Source organism: Oncorhynchus clarkii, unplaced genomic scaffold (assembly GCF_045791955.1).
Source record: "Oncorhynchus clarkii lewisi isolate Uvic-CL-2024 unplaced genomic scaffold, UVic_Ocla_1.0 unplaced_contig_2050_pilon_pilon, whole genome shotgun sequence".
Classification (NCBI taxonomy): domain Eukaryota; kingdom Metazoa; phylum Chordata; class Actinopteri; order Salmoniformes; family Salmonidae; genus Oncorhynchus; species Oncorhynchus clarkii.
The window spans coordinates 145793-159617 of NW_027257981.1; the positions used below are offsets into that span (position 1 = coordinate 145793).

The 13825-nt window shown below is 48.7% G+C and overlaps 1 protein-coding gene across 1 annotated transcript in view; it reads right to left on the reverse strand.

Annotated features, from left to right (window-relative positions):
• The window catches only part of LOC139394389 (insulin-like growth factor 1 receptor), a 109117-nt gene that overhangs the window by 12936 nt on the left and 82356 nt on the right, over nucleotides 1–13825 (reverse strand). The window contains exons 15-18 of the mRNA XM_071142443.1: nucleotides 12404–12500; nucleotides 11920–11990; nucleotides 9408–9637; nucleotides 4318–4425 (exon numbers count right to left, since the gene is read on the reverse strand). Coding sequence (XP_070998544.1) covers nucleotides 4318–4425; nucleotides 9408–9637; nucleotides 11920–11990; nucleotides 12404–12500 — 506 coding nt within the window. The remainder of the gene's footprint in view (nucleotides 1–4317; nucleotides 4426–9407; nucleotides 9638–11919; nucleotides 11991–12403; nucleotides 12501–13825) is intronic.

Here is a 13825-nt window from a genome sequence, read left to right on the forward strand (position 1 = left end):
ACACATGGGATACACAGAACAGTCAATAACGCAATAGGAAAAAAGATATACACTGCTCAAAAAAATAAAGGGAACACTAAAATAACACATCCTAGATCTGAATGAATGAAATATTCTTATTAAATACTTTTTTCTTTACATGTGCTGAATGTGTTGACAACAAAATCACACAAAAATTATCAATGGAAATCAAATTTATCAACCCATGGAGGTCTGGATTTGGAGTCACTCAAAATTAAAGTGGCTAACCACACTACAGGCTGATCCAGCTCTGATGTAATGTCCTTAAAACAAGTCAAAATGAGGCTCAGTAGTGTGTGTGGCCTACACGTGCCTGTATGACCTGGGCATGCTCCTGATGAGGTGGCAGATGGTCTCCTGATGGATCTCCTCCCAGACCTGGACTAAAGCATCCGCCAACTCCTGGACAGTCTGTGGTAGAACGTGGAGTTGGTGGATAGAGCGAGACATGATGTCTCAGATGTGCTCAATTGGATTCAGGTCTGGGGAACGGGCGGGCCAGTCCATAGCATCAATGCCTTCCTCTTGCAGGAACTGCTGACACACTCCAGCCACATGAGGTCTAGCATAGTCTTGCATTAGGAGGAACCCAGGGCCAACCGCATCAGCATATGGTCTCACAAGAGGTCTGAGGATCTCATCTCGGTACCTAATGGCAGTCAGGCTACCTCTGGCGAGCACATGGAGGGCTGTGCGGCCCCCCAAAGAAATGCCACCCCACACCATGACTGACCCACCGCCAAACCGGTCATGCTGGAGGATGTTGCAGGTAGCAGAACGTTCTCCACGGTGTCTCCAGACTGTCACGTCTGTCACATGTGCTCAGTGTGAACCTGCTTTCATCTGTGAAGAGCACAGGGCGCCAGTGGCGAATTTGCCAATCTTGGTGATCTCTGGCAAATGTCAAACGTCCTGCACGGTGTTGGGCTGTAAGCACAACCCCCACCTGTGGACGTCGGGCCCTCATACCACCCTCATGGAGTCTGTTTCTGACCGTTTGAGCAGACACATGCACATTTGTGGCCTGCTGGAGGTAATTTTGCAGGACTCTGGCAGTGCTCCTCCTGCTCCTCCTTGCACAAAGGCAGAGGTAGAGGTCCTGCTGCTGGGTTGTTGCCCTCCTACGGCCTCCTCCACGTCTCCTGACGTACTGGCCTGTCTCCTGGTAGCGCCTCCATGCTCTGGACACTACGCTGACAGACACAGCAAACCTTCTTGTCACAGCTCGCATTGATGTGCCGTCCTGGATGAGCTGCACTACCTGAGACACTTGTGTGGGTTGTAGACTCAGTCTCATGCTACCACTAGAGTGAAAGCACCACCAGCATTCAAAAGTGACCAAAACATCAGCCAGGAAGCATAGGAACTGAGAAGTGGTCTGTGGTCCCCACCTGCAGAACCACTCCTTTATTGGGGGTGTCTTGCTAATTGCCTATAATTTCCACCTGTTGTCTATTCCATTTGCACAACAGCATGTGAAATTTATTGTCAATCAGTGTTGATTCCTAAGTGGACAGTTTGATTTCACAGAAGTGTGATTGACTTGGAGTTACATTGTGTTGTTTAAGTGTTCCCTTTATTTTTTTGAGCGGTGTATATACATTGTGTGCAAATGAGGTAAGATTAGGGAGGTAAGGCAATAAATAGGCTGTAGTAGCGAAGTAATTACAATTTAGCAATTAAACACTGGAGTGATAGATGTGCAGAAGATGAATGTGCAAGTAGAGACACTGCAAAGGAGCAAAATAAAATAAATAACAATATGGGGATGAGGTAGTTGGATGGGCTATTTACAGATGGGCTATTTACAGATGGGCTATTTACAGATGGGCTATGTACAGGTGCAGTGATCCGTGAGCTGATCTGACAGCTGGTGCTTAACGTTAGTGAGGGAGATATGAGTCTCCAGCTTCACAGATTTTTGCAATTCGTTCCAGTCATTGGCAGCAGAGAACTGGAAGGAAGATGACCAAAGGACGAATTGGCTTTGGGGGTGACCAGTGAAATATACCTGCTGGAGTGCGTGCTACGGGTGGGAGCTGCTATGGTGACCAGTGAGCTGAGATAAGGTCAGGCTTTACCTAGCAGAGACTTATAGATGACCTGGACCCAGTGGGTTTGGTGACGAATATGAAGCGAGGGGCAGCCAACGAGAGCATACAGGTTGCAGTGGTGGGTAATATATGGGGCTTTGGTGACAAAACGGATGGCACTGTGATTACTCAGCAAATTGGATGCAGTCAGTGTTGCATTTGGCAAATCTGACCATAATTCCTGCTTACAAGCAAAAACTAAAGCAGGAAGTACCAGTGACTCACTCAATACGGAAGTGGTCAGATGACCCAGATGCTACGCTACAGGACTGTTTTGCTAGCACAGACTGGAATATGTTCAGGGATTCATCCAATGGCATTGAGGAGTATACCAACGCAGTCACCGGCTTCATCAATAAGAGCATCGACGACGTTGTCCCCAGTGACCGTACGTACATATCCCAACTAGAAGCCATGGATTACAGGCAACATCCGCACCGAGCTAAAAGCTAGAGCTGCTGCTTTCAAGGAGCGGGACACTAATCCGGATGCTTATAAGAAATCCGGATATGCCCTCAGACGAACCACCAAACAGGCAAAGAGTCAATACAGGACTAAGACTGAATCCTACTATACCAGCTGACGCTCGTCGAATGTGGGGCGATTACGGACTACAAAGGGAAACCCAGCCGCGAGCTGCCCAGTGAAGTGTGCCTACCAGACCATTAAAATGCCTTTTATTCTCGCTTCGAGGCAAGCAACACTGAAACATGCATTAGAGCACCAGTTGTTCCGGACAACTGTGTGATCACGCTCTCCGTAGCCAATGTGAGCAAAACCTTTAAACAGGTCAACATTCACAAGTCCGCGGGGCCAGACAGATTACTCGGATGTGTACTCAGAGCATACACGGACCAACTGGCAAGTGTCTTCACTGACATTCACCTGCCTGCCTAAATGACTACCGCCCCGTAGCACTCACATCGGCAGCCATGAAGTGTATTGAAAGGCTGGTCATGGCTCACGTCAACACCATCATCCCACTCCAATTTGCATACCTCCCTAACAGATCCACAGATGACACAATCTCAATTTCACTCCACACTGCACTTTCACACGTGGACAAAAGGAACACTTACGTGAGAAGTCAACACCATAGTTCCCACAAAGCTCATCACTAAGCTAAGGACCGTGGGACTAAACACCTCCCTCTGCAACTGGATCCTGGACTTCCTGACGGGCTGCCCGCTGATCCTCAACACGGGCGCCCCACAGGGGTGCGTGCTTAGCACCTCCTGTTTAGTCCCCCACGACTCGAACGCCATCATTAAGTTTGCTGACGACAACAGTGGTAGGCCTGATTACAGACAACGATGAGACAGCCTATAGGGAGGAGGTCAGAGACCTTGCAGTGTGGTGCCAGGATAACAACCTCTTCCTCAACGTGAGCCAGACAAAGGCTAAAGGACCTCTACACCAGGCTCCCTGCCACCCAGGACCTCTACACCAGGCTCCCTGCCACCCAGGACCTCTACACCAGGCTCCCTGCCACCCAGGACCGCTACACCAGGCTCCCTGCCACCCAGGACCTCTACACCAGGCTCCCTGCCACCCAGGACCTCTACATCAGGCTCCCTGCCACCCAGGACCTCTACACCAGGCTCCCTGCCACCCAGGACCTCTACACCAGGCTCCCTGCCACCCAGGACCTCTACACCAGGCTCCCTGCCACCCAGGACCTCTATACCAGGCTCCCTGCCACCCAGGACCTCTATACCAGGCTCCCTGCCACCCAGGACCTCTATATTAGGCGGTGTCAGAGGAAGGCCCATATTTTTTGAAAACTCCAGTCACCCAAGATCAAGACTGTTCTCTCTGCTACAGCACGTTACTGGAGCGCCAAGTCTAGGTCCAAAAGGCTCCTTAACCCCAAGCCATAAGACTGCTGAACAACTAATCAAAATGACCGCCCAGACTATTTACATTATATTTTGTTAACTATTTATTGAACAGCATTGTTGGTTAAGGGCTTGTAAGTAAGCATTTCAAGGTAAGGTTGTATTCAGCGCATGTGATAAATACAATTGTATTATTTTTAGTGACCTCAGGCAGTAGGGGTTAGGATGAGGGGTTAGGGGTCAGGATGAGGGAACAGGATGAGGGGTAAATAACTTAAGTCTTTAGCCCAAAGTTACCTCAGGTGACTAGGTGGTAGGGGTCAGGATGAGGGGTTAGGGGTCAGAATGAGGGATAGGTAACTTACATCTTTAGCCCGTAGTGACCTCAGGTGGCTCTTCAGATCTCCTTTAGTCATCAGCTCCATGATGACCAAGGTGGGCTGGCCCTGAGAAACCACACCCAGCAGACGCACCTGCACGAATCACAGCACACAAATGACATCAGTGGTCAGAGCCCACATCCTGAACTGACAATCAGTGGGCTCCTTATTTGTTCACAGGAACATAAGACATGACAGGGGGCGTGGAGTATCAAGGTAGACATTTAGACAGTACAGGGGGTGTAGAGTATCAGGTCAACATTTAGACAGGACAGGGGGGGTGTGGAGTATGAGGTCAACATTTAGACAGGACAGGGGGGGTGTGGAGTATCAGGTCAACATTTAGACAGGACAGGGGGGTGTGGACAGGACAGGGGGGTGTGGAGTATCAGGTCAACATTTAGACAGGACAGGGGGGTGTGGACAGGACAGGGGGGTGTGGAGTATCAGGTCAACATTTAGACAGGACAGGGGGGTGTGGAGTATCAGGTCAACATTTAGACAGGACAGGATGTGGAGTTTCAGGTCAACATTTAGACAGGACAGGGGGTGTGGAGTATCAGGTCAACATTTAGACAGGACAGGGGGTGGAGTTTCAGGTCAACATTTAGACAGGACAGGGGGTGTGGAGTATCAGGTCAACATTTAGACAGGACAGGATGTGGAGTTTCAGGTCAACATTTAGACAGGACAGGGGGGGTGTCAAGTATGAGGTCAACATTTAGACAGGACAGGGGGGGTGGAGTATCAGGTCAACATTTAGACAGGACAGGGGGGGGTGGAGTATCAGGTCAACATTTAGACAGGACAGGGGGGGTGTGGAGTATGAGGTCAACATTTAGACAGGACAGGGGGGGTGTGGAGTATCAGGTCAACATTTAGACAGGACAGGGGGGTGTGGACAGGACAGGGGGGTGTGGAGTATCAGGTCAACATTTAGACAGGACAGGGGGGTGTGGACAGGACAGGGGGTTGTGGAGTATCAGGTCAACATTTAGACAGGACAGGGGGGTGTGGAGTATCAGGTCAACATTTAGACAGGACAGGATGTGGAGTTTCAGGTCAACATTTAGACAGGACAGGGGGTGTGGAGTATCAGGTCAACATTTAGACAGGACAGGGGGTGGAGTTTCAGGTCAACATTTAGACAGGACAGGGGGTGTGGAGTATCAGGTCAACATTTAGACAGGACAGGATGTGGAGTTTCAGGTCAACATTTAGACAGGACAGGGGGGGTGTCGAGTATGAGGTCAACATTTAGACAGGACAGGGGGGGTGGAGTATCAGGTCAACATTTAGACAGGACAGGGGGGGGTGGAGTATCAGGTCAACATTTAGCCAGGACAGGGGGGGGTGGAGTATCAGGTCAACATTTAGACAGGACAGGGGGGGTGTGGAGTATCAGGTCAACATTTAGACAGGACAGGGGGTGTGGACAGGACAGGGGGGGTGTGGAGTATCAGGTCAACATTTAGACAGGACAGGGGGTGTGGACAGGACAGGGGGGGTGTGGAGTATCAGGTCAACATTTAGACAGGACAGGGGGTGTGGAGTATGAGGTCAACATTTAGACAGGACAGGGGGGGTGTGGAGTATCAGGTCAACATTTAGACAGGACAGGGGGTGGGGACAGGACACGGGGGGTGTGGAGTATCAGGTCAACATTTAGACAGGACAGGGGGGGTGGACAGGACAGGGGGGGTGTGGAGTATCAGGTCAACTTTTAGACAGGACAGGGGGTGTGGACAGGACAGGGGGGGTGTGGAGTATCAGGTCAACATTTAGACAGGACAGGGGGGGTGGACAGGACAGGGTGGGGTGGAGTATCAGGTCAACATTTAGACAGGACAGGGGGGGGTGGAGTATCAGGTCAACATTTAGACAGGACAGGGGGGTGTGGACAGGACAGGGGGGGTGTGGAGTATCAGGTCAACATTTAGACAGGACAGGGGGTGTGGACAGGACAGGGTGGGGTGGAGTATCAGGTCAACATTTAGACAGGACAGGGTGGGTGGAGTATCAGGTCAACATTTAGACAGGACAGGATGTGGAGTATCAGGTCAACATTTAGACAGGACAGGGGGGGGTGGAGTATCAGGTCAACATTTAGACAGGACAGGGGGGGGTGGAGTATCAGGTCAACATTTAGACAGGACAGGGGGTGTGGACAGGACAGGGGGGGTGTTGAGTATCAGGTCAACATTTAGACATGACAAGGGGGGTGGACAGGACAGGGGGGGTGTGGAGTATCAGGTCAACATTTAGACAGGACAGGGGGGGTGGACAGGACAGGGGGGGTGGAGTATCAGTTCAACATTTAGACAGGACAGGGTGGGTGGAGTATCAGGTCAACATTTAGAAAGGACAGGGGGGGGTGGACAGGACAGGGGGGGGTGGAGTATCAGGTCAACATTTAGACAGGACAGGGGGGGGGTGGAGTATCAGGTCAACATTTAGACAGGACAGGGGGGGTGGACAGGACAGGGGGGGTGGAGTATCAGGTCAACATTTAGACAGGACAGGGGGGTGTGGACAGGACAGGGGGGGTGTGGAGTATCAGGTCAACATTTAGACAGGACAGGGGGGGGGTGGAGTATCAGGTCAACATTTAGACAGGACAGGGGGGGTGGACAGGACAGGGGGGTGTGGAGTATCAGGTCAACATTTAGACAGGACAGGGGGGTGTGGACAGGACAGGGGGGGTGTGGAGTATCAGGTCAACATTTAGACAGGACATGGGGGATGTGGAGTATCAGGTCAACATTTAGACAGGACAGGGGGGGTGTGGAGTTTCAGGTCAACATTTAGACAGGACAGGGGGGGTGGACAGGACAGGGGGGGTGTGGAGTATCAAGGTAGACATTTAGACAGGACAGGGGGGGTGTGGAGTATCAGGTCAACATTTAGACAGGACAGGGGGTGTGGACAGGACAGGGGGGGTGTGGAGTATCAGGTCAACATTTAGACAGGACAGGGGGTGTGTGGAGTATCAGGTCAACATTTAGACAGGACAGGGGGGATGTGGAGTATCAGGTCAACATTTAGACAGGACATGGGGGATGTGGAGTATCAGGTCAACATTTAGACAGGACAGGGGGTGTGGACAGGACAGGGGGGATGTGGAGTATCAGGTCAACATTTAGACAGGACAGGGGGTGTGGACAGGACAGGGGGGGGTGTGGAGTATCAGGTCAACATTTAGACAGGACAGGGGGGGGTGGAGTATCAGGTCAACATTTAGACAGGACAGGGGGGATGTGGAGTATCAGGTCAACATTTAGACAGGACAGGGGGGGTGGAGTATCAGGTCAACATTTAGACAGGACAGGGGGGATGTGGAGTATCAGGTCAACATTTAGACAGGACAGGGGGGGTGGAGTATCAGGTCAACATTTAGACAGGACAGGGGGGGGTGGAGTATCAGGTCAACATTTAGACAGGACAGGGGGGTGTGGACAGGACAGGGGGGGTGTGGAGTATCAGGTCAACATTTAGACAGGACAGGGGGGGGTGGAGTATCAGGTCAACATTTAGACAGGACAGAGGGGGGTGGAGTATCAGGTCAACATTTAGACAGGACAGGGGGGGGTGGAGTATCAGGTCAACATTTAGACAGGACAGAGGGGGTGTGGAGTATCAGGTCAACATTTAGACAGGACAGGGGGTGTGGAGTATGAGGTCAACATTTAGACAGGACAGAGGGGATGTGGAGTATCAGGTCAACATTTAGACAGGACATGGGGGTGTGGACAGGACAGGGGGGATGTGGAGTATCAGGTCAACATTTAGACAGGACAGGGGGGGTAGACAGGACAGGGGGTGTGGAGTATCAGGTCAACATTTAGACAGGACAGGGGATGTGGACAGGACAGGGGGTGTGGACAGGACAGGGGGGGTGTGGAGTATCAGGTCAACATTTAGACAGGACAGGGGGTGTGGAGTATCAGGTCAACATTTAGACAGGACAGGGGGGTGTGGACAGGACAGGGGGGGTGTGGAGTATCAGGTCAACATTTAGACAGGACAGGGGGGTGTGGACAGGACAGGGGGGGTGTGGAGTTTCAGGTCAACATTTAGACAGGACAGGGGGGGTGGACAGGACAGGGGGGGTGTGGAGTATCAAGGTAGACATTTAGACAGGACAGGGGGGGTGTGGAGTATCAGGTCAACATTTAGACAGGACAGGGGGGGTGTGGAGTTTCAGGTCAACATTTAGACAGGACAGGGGGTGTGGAGTATCAGGTCAACATTTAGACAGGACAGGGGGGGTAGACAGGACAGGGGGTGTGGACAGGACAGGGGGGGGGTGGAGTATCAGGTCAACATTTAGACAGGACAGGGGGGGTGGGCAGGACAGGGGGGGTGTGGAGTATGAGGTCAACATTTAGACAGGACAGGGGGGGTGGACAGGACAGGGTGGGGTGGAGTATCAGGTATTATTGCCTTATGTCACAATGTATCTGTCCGCTGTGTTTTCGTGTCCTACCACACTGTGTGTGTGTGTGTCCTGTGTCGTACCACACTGTGTGTCTGTGTGTGTGTGTCCTGTGTCGTACCACACTGTGTGTGTGTGTGTCCTGTGTCGTACCACACTGTGTGTGTGTGTGTGTGTCCTGTGTCGTACCACACTGTGTGTGTGTGTGTGTGTCCTGTGTCGTACCACACTGTGTGTGTGTGTGTGTCCTGTGTCGTACCACACTGTGTGTGTGTGTGTGTCCTGTGTCGTACCACACTGTGTGTGTGTGTGTGTCCTGTGTCGTACCACACTGTGTGTGTGTGTGTGTCCTGTGTCGTACCACACTGTGTGTGTGTGTGTCCTGTGTCGTACCACACTGTGTGTGTGTGTGTCCTGTGTCGTACCACACTGTGTGTGTGTGTGTCCTGTGTCGTACCACACTGTGTGTGTGTGTGTGTCCTGTGTCGTACCACACTGTGTGTGTGTGTGTGTCCTGTGTCGTACCACACTGTGTGTGTGTGTGTGTCCTGTGTCGTACCACACTGTGTGTGTGTGTGTCCTGTGTCGTACCACACTGTGTGTGTGTGTGTGTGTGTGTGTGTGTGTGTGTGTGTCTTACCACGTGATGACAGTTGAACTCCTTCATGACAGAAGCTTCATTGAGGAACTCTATTCTCTCTCTCATGCTGGCAGACTCGTTCACCGTCTTAATGGCCACACACGTCTCTGGCTCGTCCTTGACTACTCCCTTAGCAACGCCCTCGTACACCATGCCAAACGACCCCTGACCCAGCTCTCTGTTCATCGTGATCTTCTCCCTCAACACCTCCCATTCATCTGGTATATACACTGGAGGAGAGGAGAGGGTTAACAGACAACTATATCACAGTACCACACAGCCTGACCCTGACAACCTATCAGGTGATATGGCCACTACAGGTACTTCCTCTCTGTCTCTATCAGGTGATATGGTCACTACAGGTACTTCCTCTCTGTCTCTATCAGGTGATATGGTCACTACAGGTACTTCCTCTCTGTCTCTATCAGGTGATATGGTCACTACAGGTACTTCCTCTCTGTCTCTATCAGGTGATATGGTCACTACAGGTACTTCCTCTCTGTCTCTATCAGGTGATGTGGTCACTACAGGTACTTCCTCTCTGTCTCTATCAGGTGATGTGGTCACTACAGGTACTTCCTCTCTGTCTCTATCAGGTGATATGGTCACTACAGGTACTTCCTCTCTGTCTCTATCAGGTGATATGGTCACTACAGGTACTTCCTCTCTGTCTCTATCAGGTGATATGGTCACTACAGGTACTTCCTCTCTGTCTCTATCAGGTGATATGGTCACTACAGGTACTTCCTCTCTGTCTCTATCAGGTGATATGGTCACTACAGGTACTTCCTCTCTGTCTCTATCAGGTGATGTGGTCACTACAGGTACTTCCTCTCTGTCTCTATCAGGTGATATGGTCACTACAGGTACTTCCTCTCTGTCTCTATCAGGTGATATGGTCACTACAGGTACTTCCTCTCTGTCTCTATCAGGTGATATGGTCACTACAGGTACTTCCTCTCTGTCTCTATCAGGTGATATGGTCACTACAGGTACTTCCTCTCTGTCTCTATCAGGTGATATGGTCACTACAGGTACTTCCTCTCTGTCTCTATCAGGTGATATGGTCACTACAGGTACTTCCTCTCTGTCTCTATCAGGTGATATGGTCACTACAGGTACTTCCTCTCTGTCTCTATCAGGTGATATGGTCACTACAGGTACTTCCTCTCTGTCTCTATCAGGTGATATGGTCACTACAGGTACTTCCTCTCTGTCTCTATCAGGTGATATGGTCACTACAGGTACTTCCTCTCTGTCTCTATCAGGTGATGTGGTCACTACAGGTACTTCCTCTCTGTCTCTATCAGGTGATATGGTCACTACAGGTACTTCCTCTCTGTCTCTATCAGGTGATATGGTCACTACAGGTACTTCCTCTCTGTCTCTATCAGGTGATATGGTCACTACAGGTACTTCCTCTCTGTCTCTATCAGGTGATATGGTCACTACAGGTACTTCCTCTCTGTCTCTATCAGGTGATATGGTCACTACAGGTACTTCCTCTCTGTCTCTATCAGGTGATATGGTCACTACAGGTACTTCCTCTCTGTCTCTATCAGGTGATATGGTCACTACAGGTACTTCCTCTCTGTCTCTATCAGGTGATGTGGTCACTACAGGTACTTCCTCTCTGTCTCTATCAGGTGATATGGTCACTACAGGTACTTCCTCTCTGTCTCTATCAGGTGATATGGTCACTACAGGTACTTCCTCTCTGTCTCTATCAGGTGATATGGTCACTACAGGTACTTCCTCTCTGTCTCTATCAGGTGATATGGTCACTACAGGTACTTCCTCTCTGTCTCTATCAGGTGATATGGTCACTACAGGTACTTCCTCTCTGTCTCTATCAGGTGATATGGTCACTACAGGTACTTCCTCTCTGTCTCTATCAGGTGATATGGTCACTACAGGTACTTCCTCTCTGTCTCTATCAGGTGATATGGTCACTACAGGTACTTCCTCTCTGTCTCTATCAGGTGATATGGTCACTACAGGTACTTCCTCTCTGTCTCTATCAGGTGATATGGTCACTACAGGTACTTCCTCTCTGTCTCTATCAGGTGATGTGGTCACTACAGGTACTTCCTCTCTGTCTCTATCAGGTGATATGGTCACTACAGGTACTTCCTCTCTGTCTCTATCAGGTGATATGGTCACTACAGGTACTTCCTCTCTGTCTCTATCAGGTGATATGGTCACTACAGGTACTTCCTCTCTGTCTCTATCAGGTGATATGGTCACTACAGGTACTTCCTCTCTGTCTCTATCAGGTGATATGGTCACTACAGGTACTTCCTCTCTGTCTCTATCAGGTGATATGGTCACTACAGGTACTTCCTCTCTGTCTCTATCAGGTGATATGGTCACTACAGGTACTTCCTCTCTGTCTCTATCAGGTGATATGGTCACTACAGGTACTTCCTCTCTGTCTCTATCAGGTGATATGGTCACTACAGGTACTTCCTCTCTGTCTCTATCAGGTGATATGGTCACTACAGGTACTTACTCTCTGCAGCGCTGAAGTATTCAGGATTGACTGATGCATACAAAACTCCATTCCCCAGTCTGTCACTGTTCCTGTAGACACACACACACACACACACACACACACACACACACACACACACACACACAGGGTTAGCAGAGTTAAACAGCATCCCAAACGGCCCCCTATTCCCCATATGTACTGCTCTGTGGGGTCTGGTCTAAAGTAGTGCATTATATAGGGAATAGGGTGTCATAGGGCTCTAGTCTAAAGTAGTGCATTATATAGGGAATAGGGTGCCATAGGGCTCTGGTTTAAAGTAGTGCACTATATAGGGAATAGGGTGCCATAGGGCTCTGGTCTAAAGTAGTACATTATATAGGGAATAGGGTGCCAGAAGTCTCTGTTCTTAAGTAGTGCACTATATAATGACAGCCCACCTCTAACTACCTAGAGACAGCCTGTCATTTACTAAAGAACCTTACAGACAGACACACAGACTTACTTCTTCCTGTTGATGATGGTGAACGTGGCCAGGAGACAGATGATCAGGACTGCTACCATGGGAACAAAGATCATGATGTAGAGAGAGTTCTCATAACCTGTTGGACCAGGAGAGACCCATTAAACACACACTGGTGTTAACTAACTAACCTGGTGGACCCATTAAACACACACTGGTGCTAACTAACTAACCTGGTGAACACATTAAATACACACTGGTGTTAACTAACTAACCTGGTGGACCCATTAAATACACACTGGTGCTAACTAACTAACCTGGTGGACCCATTAAATACACACTGGTGTTAACTAACTAACCTGGTGGACCCATTAAATACACACTGGTGTTAACTAACTAACCTGGTGGACCCATTAAATACACACTGGTGTTAACTAACATGTGATAAGGTATTAAACACACACTGGTGCTAACTAACTAACCTGGTGAACACATTAAATACACACTGGTGTTAACTAACTAACCTGGTGGACCCATTAAATACACACTGGTGTTAACTAACATGTGATAAGGTATTATATACACACTGGTGTTAACTAACTAACTAACTAACTAACTAACTAACATGTGATAAGGTATAATATACACACTGGTGTTAACTAACTAACTAACTAACATGTGATAAGGTATAATATGCACACTGGTGTTAACTAACATGTGATAAGGTATAATATACACACTGGTGTTAACTAACTAACTAACCTGGAGGACACATTAAACACACACTGGTGTTAACTAACATGTGATAAGGTATTATATACACACTGGTGTTAACTAACTAACATGTGATAAGGTATTATATACACACTGGTGTTAACTAACTAACATGTGATAAGGTATTATATACACACTGGTGTTAACTAACTAACATGTGATAAGGTATTATATACACACTGGTGTTAACTAACATGTGATAAGGTATTATATACACACTGGTGTTAACTAACATGTGATAAGGTATTATATACACACTGGTGTTAACTAACATGTGATAAGGTATTACATACAGACTGGTGTTAACTAACTAACTAACTAACATGTGATAAGGTATTATATACACACTGGTGTTAACTAACTAACATGTGATAAGGTATTATATACACACTGGTGTTAACTAACTAACATGTGATAAGGTATTATATACACACTGGTGTTAACTAACTAACATGTGATAAGGTATTATATACACACTGGTGTTAACTAACTAACTAACTAACATGTGATAAGGTATTATATACAGACTGGTGTTAACTAACATGTGATAAGGTATAATATACACACTGGTGTTAACTAACATGTGATAAGGTATAATATACACACTGGTGTTAACTAACATGTGATAAGGTATTATATACACACTGGTGTTAACTAACTAACTAACTAACATGTGATAAGGTATTATAT